Source organism: Ostrea edulis, chromosome 2 (genome assembly GCF_947568905.1).
Source record: "Ostrea edulis chromosome 2, xbOstEdul1.1, whole genome shotgun sequence".
Classification (NCBI taxonomy): domain Eukaryota; kingdom Metazoa; phylum Mollusca; class Bivalvia; order Ostreida; family Ostreidae; genus Ostrea; species Ostrea edulis.
The window spans coordinates 19,180,500-19,200,170 of NC_079165.1; the positions used below are offsets into that span (position 1 = coordinate 19,180,500).

The 19,671-nt window shown below is 34.0% G+C and overlaps 1 protein-coding gene across 1 annotated transcript; it reads left to right on the top strand.

The window, feature by feature from the left end:
• Positions 1-1,289: 1,289 nt before the first annotated feature.
• Positions 1,290-17,642, top strand: LOC125680551 (DNL-type zinc finger protein-like). Its single transcript, XM_048920234.2, has 2 exons — positions 1,290-1,750; positions 17,408-17,642. The coding sequence occupies exons 1-2, from the start codon at positions 1,359-1,361 to the stop codon at positions 17,514-17,516; spliced, it is 501 nt and encodes a 166-aa protein (XP_048776191.2). The 5' UTR covers positions 1,290-1,358; the 3' UTR covers positions 17,517-17,642.
• Positions 17,643-19,671: the final 2,029 nt, after the last annotated feature.

Below are 19,671 nucleotides of genomic sequence, written 5' to 3' on the forward strand. Positions count from 1 at the left end.
CAACAGAATCTCTATATAATCCAATTTGGGTAAAACAGGAAGTTAAAAGAATATTAATAGACCAATTTATTCAAGAATGGAGGAGTAATATTTATCGTTTTCCCAAATGTTTAAATTACAGACTTTTCAAAGATTCCCCGATATTCGAGAATTATCTCACTATTCTGCCTCGAAAATTCGCACTAATTTTATGTAATAATTTTAAACTACCCATTGAGTATGGAAGATGGAATAATATACTCCTAGAAGTCAACGTTTCTGTTATTTATGTAATCGAAACAAAGTAGCTAGGAGATGAATATCATTACGTATACATTTTTGAGTGTACACAGCATAATTTAACAAATGCCAGAAAAGTTTTATTGTCTGAAAATCTAACAAAGAATCCAAATATTATAAAATTTCACAAACTATTTACATCAACAAATCTTGCACTGCTGAAAAGTTTATGTAAATTTCTATTTGTTGTAAAGGAAAATGTGGCCCTTACGTAGCTTTAATAATTTCATTAGGATATAACTTGGTCTCGTGGTAATTGTCATTTGTTGAATCAATGTTTCTCCACTTTATACCTAGTAATATATCCAGAGTTAACGTGCTTAGTTCTTTTCAGGTTTAGAGAGCTACGTGTAATATATCTTATGTTTTCCGTCCCGCGTTTTAGCAACACCCTTTTACCATAATGACAGGTGAATTATCTCATCGTCAGATTTACAACATGTATCACAGTAAACTCTTCATAAACCTTTTAATAATGATCGTTTTGGGTACAATTTCACAGGGGCTCGGTTGTCAGATATTGAAATTTTGTATTATTTGTTCTTGAATAATATACCAATAAAATCCACCACCAAAACCCGCTCTTTTCGTCGTTTTAAAAAAAGGTATATCATATGTACATTGTCGTTTTAAAAAAAGGTATGTACATTAAAAAAAACTTTTTTTAATGTACATATGATATACCGTTTTTAAAACGACGAAAAGAGTGGATTTTGGTGGTGGATTTTATTTATATATTATTCAAGAACAAATAATACAAAATTTCAATATCTGACAACCGAGCCCCTGTGTACAAGTTTACAGGTTTGTTAACAATGTCCGTAATCTTGTATAGACCATCTGGTTCACTTATTCTACGGCTATTCTAAGCAAATGCGCATGCAGTATCATAATAATTATTATATCTTCATGACAGAAGTCTCACGAAGTTGAAATATACACTTACTGTCGTTATCAGCTAAATTGCTTATGTGATTCAATCGGGGTCGACATTCAAACTTTCCCAAAGTGAAAGTAGATTACGCAATAGTCACAACAAACGTGTTCGGTATACCGTGTAGATCTATATCAAATTCGAAATGAATAAGAACCTTATTTTGACTGCTACTAGAACAATTTATCAGAGGAGAGGCTTGTGTCGGTTTTTTCAAACTATTAATTACATAAATAAGTCGAACATACAACGATTCAATCGCCAGGTTTCCCATTCTTCAATAAATTGGCCACGAACTGAAAGTAGATGGATGTCATCAGACAACAGTGACTCGGATTTACATTCAAAGACATCTCTTGGAAAATTAAAACAGCTTATGGCAATACAATTTACGTGTAATGTATGTGGAAGAAGAAATTCTAAAACATTTTCTAAAGTTGCTTACACAAAAGGGATAGTTATCATCAGATGCGACGGATGCAAGAACAATCACCTCATTGCTGACAATATTGGGTGGTTCCAGCATGTCAAAGGAAGGTAATAGATTAATGAGTGCACATACTTTTCATCTAAAAAATCATCTATCCACTTGGTGTACAATTTGTGTTAGTCCTAATTAGCTGCAGATCTGTAGCTCGTAGGGTAGGGAGGAAATAGCTGTCACCGGGTGGTGACGCAATGTGATTCTCTGCCCAGTGCTCTGTCAAATGTCAAATATATACCAGAGAGCTACAAATCCACCCCTTATAAAAATCTTCTATTTACAGGGTAAGAACTACGAAGCTCAATTATGAACCATTCACAGAGCTGGATACACTCAAAAGTGGCCAGTGTTTGGTTGTTGTTTTTTATCTTAGTGTAGCCAGCCTTGTTCAAAGTTTACCAGTCCTGCGTTTTAGTTTTGTGATGCTTATTATGTTACTCCAATGAAGTGCTTAATAAAACTTATATGTAATATTGTTGCACACTGGCTGTCAGCATCAGCCCAACTGCTGGACCATCGTGTGAAATTCCATGCCTGCTTATCCGAGAAATGGACTGTTGTGGGTGGTTATATGGGCTATAATTTCCAATCTTACTATTTACATTGGTACTTTTTCTGCTACTGGTTGGGGTTTAATATCCCTGTATCTTTGAATTGCTGCCTCAAAATTTAATATCAAAAACTTCCCTACATATTTTTACACTGAGTTGGTACTCCTTTTGGTGCAAACAACATTTGGGGCTAATACATGCAGCTTAATTATTATCGGTTATTCATAAAATTATTTTGCACCATTAAAGTGATGGTATGGAATTGTAGCCCTATTCCAAAAACATCAGAATAAAAAAATTGGATAGGGCTACATCATTGCAGCTAGTTTTTACACTACATGTACACTTACAAGTGTCAAGACAATCCTTCAAACGTTTTGGCATTAAAACTGCATGCATCTAGACTGTCACTGATTTTTACCTGGATTATACTTAGTGTTAAATCTAAGATCTAAAGAGGGCACATATATCATATGTTCAAAAGGGCACTTTTCGTCACGGCAAGACAATTTCGGGGCACTTTCATTGTATCATACTATGATAGTAATAGAATAATCATTCAGCCTCTTTAAAAGTTCATACCTGCTGCCTTGATTTTAAACTTTTCAATCAACCTTGTGAAGTAAAGAACATTTGTTTATATTAACAAATATATATTTTTAAAAAATTTATAGAGAAAAAAGGGCATGGTGCAATTAAAAAGGGCATGGCGCCAGCCAAAAAGGGCATGGTGCAGCGCCATGCTAGTTTGCTTTACATTTAACACTTAGATTTAATCTCTCGCTGTGGCCTTCAATTCGACATTTAGATATATCGATGACGTTTTGTCTATTAACAATAATAACTCTCTTTCATATGTCGATTTGATATATCCCTGTGAGCTCGAAATAAAGGACACCACAGAGTCGTCCACTTCTGCTTCATACTTAGATATTTCATTGAAAGTAGACATTAATGGCAAACTGACAACTCAACTGTATGACAAACGGGATGATTTCAGCTTCTCCATCGTCAACTTCCCATATTTATGTAGCAATATTCCATTATATGGAAAACTGATTCGATATGCAAGAGCTTGTTCTGCGTATGGTCAATTTTTAAATTGAGGTAAGCTACTGACAAACAAGTTGATGGTACAGGGGTTTCAACAGTCTCGATTGAAGTCAGCATTTCGCAAATTCTATGGTCGTTATAATGATCTAGTTCGTCAATACAACCTATCATTGGGTCAAATGCTGTCTAATGTGTTTCATACTGATTGTTAAGCCGTTCTTGGCACACTGATTTTGACTGGGGATAACTCCGTTTACCTGATCAGGATATAGGGCTCACGGCGGGTGTGACCGGTCAACAGGGGATGCTTACTCCTCCTAGGCACCTGATTCCACCTCTGGTGTGTCCAGGGGTTCGTGTTTACCAAACTATCTATTTTGTATTGCTTGTAGGAGTTATGAGATTGATCACTGTTCGTTATCTTCACCTTTCACTAATATACTCCCGCAAATGGTGTTTGAGTAGTAACTGGAATCACTTGTCAGGCTCGTCTGTCTGTTCGTAGATAAAATACATCATATAAACCCCATCAGGATGTGAACCAAAAAATCCTCAAATCATCAAATGATTTGTATAATTCAAAGAGAAAACCTGGCTGTAAGAATCAAAACTTCATGTTACTAAGTGAAAAATATTTAAATTTGGATTAATAATTCATTTCTCTTTTAGACCAGTGATATTTACTCAAGATTTAGATAAAACTGCAGCATCTGTATAATCTGTGTCACTGTGAATCCTGACCTAATATTAATTGCAAATTCTGTTTTTTTCCACTAATTTATGTTGTATGATCCAAAACCTTTTGTAATCTGATACAAAAATTGTTTCTCTTTGCATTCTGGATTAGACAGGTTTCACTGTATCCAATTTAGTAACTCGCATGAGCTATAAGATTATCAAAGTAAGCTTTTCTGATCACCTGTTGTCTGTCTGTCTGTCTCTAAACTTTACAATTTTTTTTTTTTACTTTTTCTTCAGAACCACAGGGCCAATTTCAGCCAAACTTGCATTAAGCATCCTTGGGTAAAGGGGATTCAAAATTTATCAAATTAAGGGTCACACTGACCCTCATCAAGTGGGAGATAATCAAGAATTAGTGAAAATTCTGAAGAACCACTTGAACGGAAAAGACAAAAACTTCCTTAATGAGTAAAGATGCAAAATTGTTTAAATCATAGCCCCCTGCAGTATGGTTGGATCACAATAGGGATTAAAGTTTTACACGAGGAAATAGAAAAAATCTTTTAAAATTGTCTTAGGAACAGTAGGGCCTTGATTAGTCATATTAATATGCAAGTTTCCTTAGTATATTCAAGTTTGTTCAATTCATTGCCACTGGGAGGGAGAGTGGAAGGGCCACAATAGGGGGACAAAGTCTTATTCTTTTAAAATCCTTTTTCTTAAGAGCAACAGGGCCATGCTTAGTCATATCAATATGCAGCGTTCCTCAGGAACGATCAAGTTTGGTCAGTTTGTAGCAGGGTTGGGATGGGACCAGTCACCACCAATGGAGATCAAAATTTTACATGGGAATACATAAGGTAGTAAAAAGTCTTTAAAAATCAATCTTATGAACAACTTGATCTTGATTAGTCCTGTTAATAGGCAAGCATTTGCATGTAACAGCTGTGTAATGCAGATTCAAATTTGGGTATGATATGGGTCAGGAATAAACCCTAAATAAATCCAGCAGAAATTAATCACAAAGAATTCAAAGATCTATTGATTTATTTAGTTATTTACTGACAAATATATCAATGAAAATTATTAACTTATTGTGGGTCAGATCTACTCAAAGTCCACAAAAACGGTGTCCGATACTGGTTTGCCGCGCTGAATTCACACATGAGAATATAAACTGACACAAATCGACTGTTCAGTCTAAACAATCCCCAGATGTACTTGTATTTCTGTAGAATGCTTAACGATCCCTAACAAGTGCTTAATACCATCCATTTATAGTTTTACACTAAAATTCCATAGCTTTCATTTTTACAGCTCAAATCCAACTGGGGTGTATAATCTTAACCAGCGTTCTAAAAATAGAACATCTCCAATCTTGTCTAGGTCACAGGTGTCGATCAAGTACAATGTAGTACACAACAGGTGTACAATGTAGTACACAACAGGTGCGGGTCACAGTAACAATAAGTGATCAACACAACAGGTGCGGGTCACAGTAACAATAAGTGATCAAATAATGTAGTACACAACAGGTGCGGGTCACAGTAACAATAAGTGATCAACACAACAGGTGCGAGTCACAGTAACAATAAGTGATCAACACAACAGGTGCGGGTCACAGTAACAATAAGTGATCAACACAACAGGTGCGGGTCACAGTAACAATAAGTGATCAAATAATGTAGTACACAACAGGTGCGGGTCACAGTAACAATAAGTGATCAAATAATGTAGTACACAACAGGTGCGAGTCACAGTAACAATAAGTGATCAACACAACAGGTGCGGGTCACAGTAACAATAAGTGATCAAATAATGTAGTACACAACAGGTGCGGGTCACAGTAACAATAAGTGATCAAATAATGTAGTACACAACAGGTGCGGGTCACAGTAACAATAAGTGATCAAAAGTTAAATACGTGATACAGTTGAATTGCAATTCAGGGTCTTGAATTGCATGTCTCCTTCCCAGAAGGGGGACATTGTTTTAGTGTGAATTCTTCTTCCGCTTCTCATACAAAGTTTGTCGGGGTCATAACTTTTTCCGTCTTTTGACAGGCCTTTGATATTTGGTATGTGGGTATACCATCATAAGACAGTGTGTCGCGTAGGATTTTTGATTACCTTTGGCCTTGATCTTTTATGTGAAGGTTAGTCAAATAGTAGAATTTTTGGGGTATTTTTTTGTTTGGACCATAACTTTTTTTGTCTTTTGACATAGGCTTTAAATGTTATGTATGTTTGTATACCATATGACAATGTGTTGCATGACAATTGTATTACCTTGAATTTCTGTAAAGGTCAAATAATACAATTTTTTTGACATTTTTTTTTTGTTTGGACAATAACTTTTTTGACTTTTGACATAGGCCTTTAATGTCTTATAACTCCTACAAAGAATACAAAATTAAGTGAAGAACAAACACGGATGATCCCAGGATATACCAGAGGTGGGATCAGGTGCTTCACACCCGCCGTGAGCCCTATATCTTGAGCAGGAAATTGGGAGTAATCTGTAGTCAAAATCAGTATGTAAAGAACGGTCAAACAATTGGTATGAAAAACGTCAGACAGCATTTGACCTAATAAAGGTTGTATTTGGTAAATTGGTAATTTAAAAATAGTTAAAACAACCATATATAATCTGCAAAATGCTGACTTTAAACGAGATTGTTAAAACCCTGTAACATCAACTTATTTGTCAGTATAGCCTGTCTCGATTAAAAAATTGGTCATACACAGAAAATCTCTTTCATATCTAATCAGTGGGGAGAGACAAGTATAGCTTTTTAAAAAAGCTTGCCATTTTTAGCAACAAGTAAATTTTAATTATTTCATTTGTTTTCAATATTAAATGGGATTTGCTGAAATGAATATCCTCACAAAAGCAGTATCCTGAGTCCTATTGTATAAGATTTTCATAACAAGTACGACCTTGATTATGAATGGTATTTTTACTAATATAAAACCATTGTTTCCCATATTAACACTGATTAAAGTCTCTATATCAAAACTAAGAAAAGGAGATTTTAGCGTGTTTAATAGAATATTAATTTTTTTAAGATTAGTAATGAAACAATGCAAACAGCTAGGTTTGAATTGCTCAAATTTTCATAAAAAATATTCTTGGACAAGTACATGTAGTACAACTGTGTTAAAAATGAACATGGGTAAAAACCTGAAAATTCTAAAATAGATTTGCCACTTATTATAATATCATAATGTACCGGTATATAACATTTGATGGAAAAGATGAATAATTGTTATTAAAATGTGAGCATATTGTAAGGAAATGAAAATTTGTCCTTAAAGAATAGTTATACAAATAGTCTAAAATTACAGTAAGAGTATTAAAAGCAACATAATGTGTAATGATATCATATAAATGCCTAGTAATACATGTAGTTGTATGTCAATTTTTTGCTATTTTCTTTTGTTCGTTTTGTAATTTTTTAAGATTAAAAAAAAAAGGTTAATTCGTACGTAGATTAGATCACTAAAAATTGTATGTGCACAGTCCGAAGACTGTAAATAACTTCAACTGAACTCTGTATACCGTCTTCCAAGAATTATGGGAAGTTGATGATGGAGAAGCTTGGGTCATCCCTTTTGTCATAAAGTTATTTCTTATGCTTGAGCGCATTAAGTAAATAAGAGATGCCTTTTAAGATTGATTGACAATCTAATAGAAATTAGATCCTTTGATCCGCTCAACTACTATCACTACACAAAGGATCTAAGGACTCCCATTGGAGGTAATCTCAGATCGAACATTAACCAATCAGCGATCGCCTTGAAAATCATTAATATAATGTTAATCGTTCCATCACATCGAAGATTTTCATGGCGATCGCTGATTGGTTAATGTTCGATCTGAGATGACCTCTAATGGGTGTTATTAGATCCTTAGTGTATGCAACACCAGAGAAATTTAATATAGATGAAAAGTGGAGGACATGTACAACAATATTTTGAAACTTAAAACTTTCAAATTTACTTTCTTTAATAAAAAATGCAGTTTTATTAAAAAGCAATCTGGGGGAAAAAAGATTTGAAAACCCTGCTGGACTCGAACCCGCGATCTACAGTTCAGTAGTTGACGTCCTAACTTACTGAACTACTCAGCTAGGCGATGATTTTTTAAATGAATCTAGGCAAACATTGCTGATATTTATATTTTCATCCATTTTAAAAGGAAATCAGCCATTATGATAATGTAGAGTACCGCCTTAAGGCAAAAGTTCAATCTGAGTAAGTGTCTCTATGGTATTCCATCGTGCAAAGTCGATATGACATCGACACCAGAAGATAACTTTTTCTTTATGGAATCCTCATTTAGGAAGGTGAAGATAACGAATAGTGATCCATCTCGTAAATCCTATAAGCAATACAAAATAGAGAGGTGGGCAAACACGGACCCCTGGATATACCAGAAGTGGGATCAGGTGCCTATGAGGCGTAAGCACCCCCCCCCCTCACCCCCCCCCCCCCCTGTTGACCGGTTACACCCGCCGTGAGCTCTATATCCTAATCAGGCAAACGGGGTTACCCTTATTCAATATCATTGTGCCAAAAACGGCCTAACAATCGATATGAAACAAGTCAAACAGATTTGACCCAATGATAGGTTGTATTGGCAAAGTATATTGTTATAACGACCATAGAATTTGCGAAATGCTGAATTTAAACGAGACAGTTGAAACTCCTGCACCATCAACTTGTTTGTCAGTAGCCTGCCTCCATTTAAAAACTAATAATATACAGAATTTGTTCGCGATTTGTCTACATTTTGACTATACAGGACCTGTTTCAATGTCGAACATTCTTGACGTTGTGTCGCATCCTGTGAATGCATGTAGAAATGGCAAGGATTGACAAAATTCGTTTCCTAAAAAGACGTCTGGTTTTAACGATATTTTTCACTTAGGGGCAAGATCAAAAGTTCAATGTCTCACAAAAAACTAAGTTCACATAGTTTTCACCAAGACCCCCCCCCCCCCCACCTCCATTTAAAACTTAATATGACAAATGTTGAAACTAATCGAATAACAAGAAAAGAAACGTACGATTATAAACAACACTCTGTATACCTTTTCTACCGTTTATTCACAAAAGAAAGTGTACATTAAAAATCTATTAAATGTTCATTAATATGTTTTAAATATTATGTGGTATTCAACAGTCGCTTGTCTTTTTCCTTTTTCCACTAAAATGTAATCGATGTTGGATGACAGAAACTTACGGGAGTTTTTATTCCCCTCCCCCTAACTAATTGAATTTAAATTTTCATCCGACATTGATCTCGTCCCTTAGGTCAGTTATGTTTATTTCAGAGTTCGTTGCTATTTCTGTGCTTTATATAAAGACATTTCAAACACAATGTGCATTTAGTATGATCCTCTAAAATTTACGATAAATAATTGTATCCCATTTCCATTCTCAATGATCGTGTGCCAGTGCGGCGAGAATTCCATCGTCATCGAAAACAAGTTTTGTCTTGAATAGATGGCCGGGCGGTCTAGCGCGCTGGTCGCATGCTGCTAGGAGATGTGGTTCCGCAGGTCGTGAGACCAAGACTAATTAGAAAGAGTAACTACTAGATTTTACATCAAATCATGATACTATGCGCAAGTGTTTACTTACATTGATTTTTATTATTCATATTATCAATGTTTTATTATCATTTTACTTCATGCATTTTCACAAGCTAAAAAACAATTCCACAAAATGTGTAAGCAATTAAAATCTGGTTTTTATAAATCTGTAGCAAACACTATTAATGAACTAAACCCTAATTGCACCAAAAATTTTTGGAACTCTTTAAAGTCAAACATGCAAAACCATATTGAGGCAGAGTCACCTATAAAACTATCTGAATGGGTTAACCTTTTTCATACTCTATTAAATTCTCATGATTATGACACAGATATGGACATTCGTTGTGAAGTCGGAAAAAAATAACCCTTTAGATTTTCCATTTACGCCTAAAGAAGTGCAAGTAGGAATATCAAGCTTGAAATCTGGAAAATGCTCTGGTCTGGACCTTATTCCAAATGAATTTATTAAGATAAGTGCTGATGTTTTTCTGCCTATACTGGTTAAACTTTTTAACAAAATTCTTCAGACTGGCAGAATGCCAGAGTTATGGAACCTCTCATTAATTACAACTGTGTACAAGTCTGGTGATCCAGGAAATTGCAGTAATTATAGAGGATTAAGTGTAACAAGTTGTCTTGGTAAACTTTTTAACAGATTACTCCAAACACGTCTTAATAATTATTTAGAATCTGGAGGATTATTAAGTCACTTTCAGGCAGGATTTAGGAAAGGATATCGTACAACAGATAACATTTTCATCCTAAAAACTTTAATGAACAAATACTTGTTTAAAAGAAAGAAGGAATTATTTTTATGCTTCGTTGATTTTTCAAAAGCTTTTGATACTGTATGGAGACCAGCTCTTTTGTATAAATTTTAAAAAAGGGAATTGGTGGAAATTTTTTCAATATTATAAAACATATGTACTCTACTACAAAATGTGCTGTAAGACAGGGAAATTTATGTAGTAACTTTTTAAATACTACATTAGGAGTTAAACAGGGGGACAACTTAAGTCCTACTTTATTTAATATTTTTGTTGATGACTTTGAAAATTACTTTGATAAAGTAGTAACTTATCCTGTATCTTTAGGTGATATAACTTTTAATCACTTATTTTTTGCTGATGATCTTGTTTTATTATCAGAGTCAGCTGAAGGCCTCCAAAATTGTATAGACACTCTTTCAAAATATTGTATAGAATGGAAGTTGCATGTAAACTTAGAAAAAACAAAGGTTATGGTTTGTTCTACCAGGAAAACAAAGATCAATTATGGATTTTATTATAACAATTCTACTATAGATGTAACTGATAAGTACAAATATCTTGGTATAATTTTACAATCAAATGGCAATTTAAAACATGCCTGTGAGGATCTTGCTGCTAGAGCCAGAAAAGCTTACTTTGCCTTGAAGCGTAAACTACCTTTTGGCTCTGATCTCTCACCAAACTTGTGGTTAAAACTATATGAATCAATTATTGTCCCAATTTTAACATACTCCTCAGAAATTTGGATCTCTGACTTTAATGCAAACCCCAATAATTTTGATAAAACTCCTTTTGAAAAAATTCAGAATTTTATCTTGAAAAACATCTTAGGTGTACATAATAAAGCATCAAACTTGGCAACAAAAATGGAATTAGGTGTTCTCCCTATTCATGCCAAAATATACCAGCTTGCTATTAAATACTATTCTAGATTGGAAAATTTAGCAAAATCTAATGATAATCACAATGTTTTACTAAGGAATGCTTACTTGGAAGATGTACACTTGGCTAGTGAAAATAAAAAATGCTGGCAAACTTGTATAAAATCAATACAAAAGATGTTAAATGTTAACGTTGACACTGAATGTAAAATGTTTATTCCTAAACTTAAAAAATTCTTTGAAAATAAATTCTTTTCTGAACTTCAACATATTAACAACACTCAAAGTGGTAAGCTCTCATTTTATAGTACATTATTCAACCATGATGTTATGAAACTAAAAGTCCAACCATATTTATGTCTTCCACTTCCTAAGAATTTAGTTTCTTATCTTACCAAATTAAGAATAAGTGCACATAAGTTGTATGTAGAAACAGGTCGATATTGTAATCCTGTCATTCCTAGAGAAAATAGATTTTGTTTTCATTGTCAAACTATTGTTGAAGATGAAAAACATTTTTTACTTGATTGTCCTGTGTATGAACATATTAGAAAAATGCATTCAAAACTACTAGATATTAATACCTTATTTTGTTTACTAAATCCACATAACCTTGTATCTACAAAACAAACCTGTCTATACACCAGAGACTGTTTTAATGTTAGAAATAAGTTTTCAACAGTTTGATATTTTGTAATGTATCAATATATATGTGTATCTATGTATGGCTAACAACACATTCTTATATAATGTGCTTTAGTGCCAATAAAGAATTGAATTGAAATTGAATTATTACCCATGAATGACTCCCCAAACCTGACTTTGAAAAAGAAAAGCAAAATTCCTTTCTTACTTAGTTTTATAAACGTTTTTAATACAAAACGCTTGCTCAAATGATAAAGATACAAAATAACTGAAAATTTTAACCCGAATGGCTTTCCATACTTTCTTTTTTAACAAACGTAATCCCCCCTTGTAAATTAACACTAATTCTTTAAGATTTCATTTATGAATATTGTGTTTCATAATTAAAATTAATTCAGTAAAGGGTCAAACAAAATATTTTGAAGCTTAATTCGCAAAAGTTCCCCGGGAATATGGAAGTCGGCAAAGAATATGATTTTTATTACATGCACTTTAGATCGTCGTGTATAACTTTATTCCAATGACTGTCACAGTTAAGTTACTCCCCTTTACGTGTACGGCGTGCCGTAAACACTACAAAATATCGATGGTTTACTAAAACATATAAGTCTAAATTTGAAATATTTCCCATTGTCCGATTTTGTCCGATTTTTTGTATGTTGTTAACCACGCTTTTGTTTATTAAATTCCATCGAGTTTATTTCTGTTGCAATTACTTTGAGGTGATTTGCTAGATTGACTAGACTGTAATGGGAGTTGTTAGATCCTTTGTGTAGCGATAGTAGGGGAACGGATCAAAGAATCTAATTAGATTAGATTGATTGGTTGTATATTGTTTAACGTTATTATTGGGAATATTAGTCTAGTCAATCTAGCAAATCACCTCAAAGTAATTGCAACAGAAACAAACTCGATGGAATTTAATAAACAAAGGCGTGATTAACAACATACAAAAAATCGGACAAAATCGGACAATGGGAAATATTTAAAATTTAGACTTAAATATTTTAGTAAACCATCGATATTTTGTGGTGTTTACGGCACGCCGTACACGTAAAGGGGAGTAACTTAACTGTGACACCGTCATCGGAATAAAGTTATACACGATGATCTAAAGTGCATGTAATAAAAAACGCAATTAAACAGCTAAACAGTTGTATTAAAAAGGTGATTTTAAGACCTTCTATATACATACAATATTGCTCAGCATCTCATATTCTTTGCCGACTTCCATTCCCGGGGAACTTTCGCGAATAAATCTTCAAAATATTTTGTTTGACCCTCTACTGAATTAATTTTAATTATAAAACACAATATTTACTTTAAAAGTTATGAATAATCAATTATAAATGAAATCTTAAAGAATTAGTGTCAATTTACAAGGGGGAATTACGGTTGTTAAAAAAGAAAGTATGGAAAGCCATTCGGGTTAAAAGTTTCAGTTATTTTGTATCTTCATCATTTGAGCAAGCGCTTTGTATTAAAAACTTTTATAAAACTAAGTAAGTAAAGTATTTTTGCTTTTCTTTTTCAAATTCAGGTTTGGGGAGTCATTCATGTGTAATAATAATGATAATAAAACATTGATAATATAAATAATAAACACTTGCGCATACGGTATCATGATTTGATGTAAAATCGAGTAGTTACTCTTTCTAATTAGTCTTGGGCTCACGACCTGTGGAACCACATCTCCTAGCAGCATGCGAACAGCGTGCTAGACCGCCCGGCCATCTATTCAAGACAAGGCTTGTTTTCGATGACGATGGAATTCTCGCCACGCTGGCACACGATCGTAAATTTTAGAGGATCATCCAAAATGCACATTGTGTTCGAAATGTCTATATATAAAGCACAGAAATAGCAACGAACTCTGAAATAAACATAACTGCCCTAAGGGACGAAATCAATGTCGGATGAAAATTTAAATTCAATTAGTTAGGGGGAGGGGAATAAAAACTCCCGTAAGTTTCTGTCATCCGACATCGATTACACTTTAGTGGAAAAAGGAAAAAGACAAGCGACTGTTGAATACCACATAATATTTAAAACATATTAATGAACATTTAATAGATTTAATGTACACTTTCATTTGTGAATAAACAGTAGAAAAGGTATACAGTGTTATTTATAATCGTACGTTTCTTCTGTTGTTATTCGATTAGTTTCAACATTTGTCATATTAAGTTTTAAAGGGGGGGGGGTGTTCTTGGTGAAAACTACATGTATGTGAACTTAGTTTTTTGTGAGACATTGAATTTTTGATCTTGCCCCTAAGTGAAGAATATCGTTAAAACCAGACGTCTTTTTAGGAAACGAAGTTTGTCAATCCTTGCCATTTCTACCTGCATTCACAGGATGCGACACAACGTCAAGAATGTTCGGCATCGGAACGGGTCCTGTATAGTCAAAATGTAGACAAATCGCGAAAAAATTCTGTATATGATAAGTTTTTAAATGGAGGCAGGCTACTGACAAACAAGTTGATGGTGAAGGGGTTTCAACTGTTTCGTTTAAAGTCAGCATTTCGCGATTATATGGTTGTTATAACAATCTACTTTGCCAATACAACCTATCATTGGGTCAAATCTGTCTGACTTGTTTCATATAGATTGTTAGGCCGTTTTTTGGCACAATGATATTGAATAAGGGTAACTCCGTTTGCCTTATTAAAATATAGAGCTCACATCGGGTGTAACCGGTCAACAGGGGGTGCTTACTCCTTATAGCCCATAGGCACCTGATCCCACTTCTGGTATATCCAGGGGTCCGTGTTTGCCCACCTCTCTATTTTGTATTGCTTATAGGAGTTGCGAGATGGATCACTGTTCGTTATCTTCACCTTCCTATATGAGGATTTCATAGAGCAAAAAGATATATTCTGGTGTCCATGTCATATCGACTTTGTACGATGGAATACCATAAAGACACTTATAGGAGATTTGCTTTGTGGAGTATTGTCTAACACAATATCATTTTTATAAGTTCAGTCATTGCCACTAACTACTAACTACAGCTGCAGAAAAGGAGCAATGCAAGAATTTTTTAAGTCATTGAGTGGACTAAAGAAATTATTAATTTGGATCCTTCGAATTGGGGCTTATCACTTTTCAGCAATTCTTGTATCCGTTAAAACTAAATTACAAGTCGCGCCAGATAAACTTTTGAACGTTTTTCGCTGTAAATGCAAGGCAAATTGTGACACTAGCCGTTGTACTTGTAAAAACATGGACTGAACTGTACTGCAATTACTCAAATGATCACTTATATAATTATCAGGCACGTAGCAATGGCTCTACACCTTTTATCATTACATGCAAAGTTGATAAATTTTTACGTACAGAGGTCGATTTTTAGACAGACTGGTTGCCCTCCCTCCTCTTTTTTTTTTTTTTTTTTTAAATAGCATTCTCTTAAACTGTACACAGTGGAAGTGTAAAATTGAACTGAGAGAACAACCTTAGCCCCCCCCCCCCCCCCCCCCCCACCACCACCACCACACACACCATCAAGGATTTTTATAACTTTGGATTAAAATTTACTTGTCAATTTTCAGGCAATATTGTGAAATTATCTTCACATCCCCCCCTTTTTTACGATGCTGCGTGCCTGATTCATTTTGCTTTTAATTCTATGTGTCCATTGTTTTTAAAACAGATTACTCCTGAAATTCTCGGTATTAATTGCACAATAATTTGGATAGAACTAAACATCAAATACGGCTATACCCCTCCCCCCTCTTTCCCAAACTCTAGAACTTGACGAAGTGCACTTATTAAAGATTTCTTTATATAAAATCGAAGAAACTGAACCTTGTTTCGTCATAGATGTAGTACAAACTGTTAAAACTCAGCTTAATAAAGAATTTGATAACGTAAGCTGTACTATACACTGTTTGTTTTAAAATACTACATGTATTTATGTGAAAGATAGGACCGGAATGGTAAGCGCGCCTCCAACTTCCGATGTAAGGGGAGTAACTGCAAAAATGTAGGTAATCTTTTACAGACCATTTTTGAAGGGGCATTTTTTTGTGTTAACAGTTTATTTTAATGTATAATTCTTCATGTGGTAACTCATATATGCCTAATGGACAGGAAAAAGTATTTTCTTCCAAAATCCAGTTTTTAACGATTTTTGTTGGAAAATGAAGATTTCAGCCCACAATTCGGCAAGGGAAAATAAATTTTGGTGCAGAAAAGTTTAGTTGTGCATTTGGACGTTTTATTCTTAAATTTATAAGATCAATGTCATCTCTTCTATAAAACAGTCATTTCCTATCATTTCCAGTTTTTCACTATTTTTGTTTTAGAAAAAGGTAGGTTTTCCTACCTAAAATGGTATTTTTCATATATATTGCCAGTAATCTATATATCTTACTTGTTGAGCAGTTTTTAAAATAAATCCTAACTTCAATTTTTTTATTGGTAGACTCAAACGTATGACAAAATGTGGGTTTTCTTCTTAAAATTTCAATCTTTAACAATTATATTCAAAAAAGCAAGATTTTACCCAAAAATTACAGTCAAGGAAAGAAAATATTCTGCAGTAAAAAAAAATTAATTGAATATTTCCAGGTTGAAATTTGAGATATGAAACTTATTTTTACTGTATGTTACATAAAATGGACATTTTCTTCAATTTCCAGTTTTTAGCGATTTTCATGAAAAAACATATCATTTTACCCCAAAATTCCAATTTTCCCATGGAAATACAAGAGCCGATTTTTAATATGTTGTTTGCATGTGTTTTCTTGCATGAATAATCAAAATTTCATTTCTGTTGCAATTAGTTTGAGGTTTTGCTCATTTTTGAGCTAGATTGACTAGACTATATTTCACTCATATGGATACGTCATCATTATCAGTACCATCACAAAAAGACACTTGTGACAGGGACCTATATACTAACTATATTAGTATATAGGTCCATGCTTGTGACAAAACGACCAATTACGAGACGTCTCAAGTCTACTAAAATTACCATGTCTTACAATGGAGGAAATGGACGAAGAATTCAGGTTGTGTGTTTCAAACAGCCATGACAGCGGTTGCGCCAAAGAAAATCTGGATTATACGCCTGGAAGTCAGGAATCGCTCGATCCGTCGAAAATTTCAGCTTTGGATATTCTGGACAATTTAAAAGGCGATTTACTCAGTGCAATTTCACCTTCAATTTTATGAAGTAACCCAATCGCTGTTTGACTAAATTGTTAAGAAATCTCAATTTTCAGTATATAAGTTGAGAAAAATCAACATCCCATCGCACAGATTCAGGAAAATTTGTGTACAACTTATTTTCATACTCTTATATGAAATAAAGATGTGTAGTAATTTTTGTTGTTGATAGGACCAGTGCCAGTCAAGGTATAATTTAGAAAATGATATCATGGTTTAAGAATGGTAGAAGTGCACAAAATGGAAATTATACTCTTTACAACATTGTGGCACAGGAAGCAGTATAGGTTAATTTACTGCAGGTCAGCATCGCCTGTTTGATGTTAATGTCGTTTAAATGTTACTTTCAGAAACATAGAAGAAATTCTAGCAGAGAAGGGTGAAGAAGTGAAGAGACATTTAGACGATGGATCGCTGGAAATGGAAATTGACAACAAAATTAATGAAGATAAAAACTGATTTTTTTTAATTTAAATTCTTTTCCATGTTTTAAAATTAGCTATGGTGCATGATGGCAAATTTGTGTTAAAAGTTGGCATTGACAAATTTTATGTGCAATCTATACATAAAATGATGTGCAAGCACTTTCCCCGTCTAATACATGTAAAGTATCAACCAAATTTTGTAGTGTATCAATTAAAACAAGAGTACCACAAACGGTGCAACATACGCCTGCTGGACCTGTAAGCACATTATACACTCTGAATGGATATCATACACTTTCCGAATAGTAAAGTCTTAAAGTAGGACATGGTGCACCAGTCTATCTGACATGTGAACTGATTATATATTTTTCTGAGAGAGAGGTTGTGACCACATGTTAGTGCAAAATCTAGATCCATGACGAGAAAAAGTCCAGAAAACTATTTGACCTACTTTTAACCCTAAAGTAGGTCACGGTGCACCAATCAAGTTGAAGTGTGAACTGATTATGTATTTTTCTAAGAGGGAAATTGTGAAAAAATGTCAGGACAATACCTGTACTTATAACGAAAAAAATCTGGATAACGGTTTGACCTACTTTTACCCCTAAAGTAAGTCATGGTGCACCAATCCAGCTGAAATGCAAACCGAACTTATTATATTCCTCCGAGAGGAAGCTTGTGACTAAATCTGTATTCGTAACAAAATCAAGGTTTTCTACTAAATGATACTTTGACCTTGAGAAACAATAGACATCTTCCGCTTGGCATACGGTGTATGTGTACCAAGTTTGACGGTCGGTTCGGTCTGTGTCCTGCCTACAAGGTTTTCCTACTGAGTGATACTACGGCCTTGACCTCTGACCTTGAAGAACGAAAGGCGTCCTCCACTTTTCATGAGGAGTATGTGTACCAAATTTGAAGGTCCTAGCCCCAATAGTTTGGTCTGTATTCAGCATACAAGGTTTTCCTATTAACTGATACTTTAACCTTGAGAAACAGTAGCCATTTTCCTCTCATCATGGAAATCAAATGTACCAAGTTGTAAGATCCTGGAGCTTACAGTTCATATTGTATTTTGCCTAAAAGGTCCGGACAAATGGATGACGTCATACTATAATACGCCCGCCGTCTCTGATGGGCGTTTAAAGACATTGTTGGATATCTGGATAATATACATATACTCTCTCTCTGTCTTTTCTCTCTCTCTTCTCTCTCTCTCTCTCTCTCTCTCTCTCTCTCTCTCTCTCTCTCTCTCTCTCTCTCTCTCTCTCTCTCTCTCCGCTGTGTGTGTGTGCAAATGGTCTGAAATACAGGGACAATATAATTAATAATCTAATACTCTTTAATGGTTGTAAGTTAAATGGCTAAATATTGAGATAAAAATATTTCTTCTTTTATTAACGGCACTTGCTATAAGCAATTTTTTTTTTAATCAAAATTGATGAAAATGAAATTCTTTTCGTTTTATAAATAAAATATGTACAGTTTACCGTATGGAATGTAATTTATTCCCATGATTTCTCAGTTTAGTCCAAAATTGTGGGGAAATTTGGCAAGGCGTTATATAGGGAAGGGTAGTATATTTCAACTTTTGAACATCATAGATAATCTTCAAGTCCCTTATTTTTAACCAAACCAAACTAAGTAAAAATATATATATATTTCAACTCATGCATCCATTTTCATTGTTTGTATCAAGTGTCTTTGATAAATGAGAAGCACTTGTTGGGGTTTCCTCAGCTTATTGAATAATTAGGATATACGGAAACATAATTCCTTTCTTAATTGAAATGTGTTAAAATGATTTAATTATTTGACGTCCGCAATACCACTAATTAAATGTTCAAATTTCCGTATAATTAAGTTTATTGAATATATTTAATGGTTTTGTCCAGGTATCGTGATTAATCTAACTTGGATTTCTTGTCACTCCGGCAATCATACATAGAGGGATACACAAGGTTCCTTGTAATGCCGAACTTTTGGGCGAGTGATGCTCGGTAGAAAACCCGCCATGTACATATGTATACTTGCACAAATTTTCTTGTTTAAGTGATAAACCTTTTTCACTAATCAATTTAAAAACCAATCTAATCGTATATCGCCGAGAGATACTTTTGAAAATTAGCAAATATATGTTAACTAAAACCACATGACCGCATGCACCTCCCTTTTTCTAAAGATGAAAA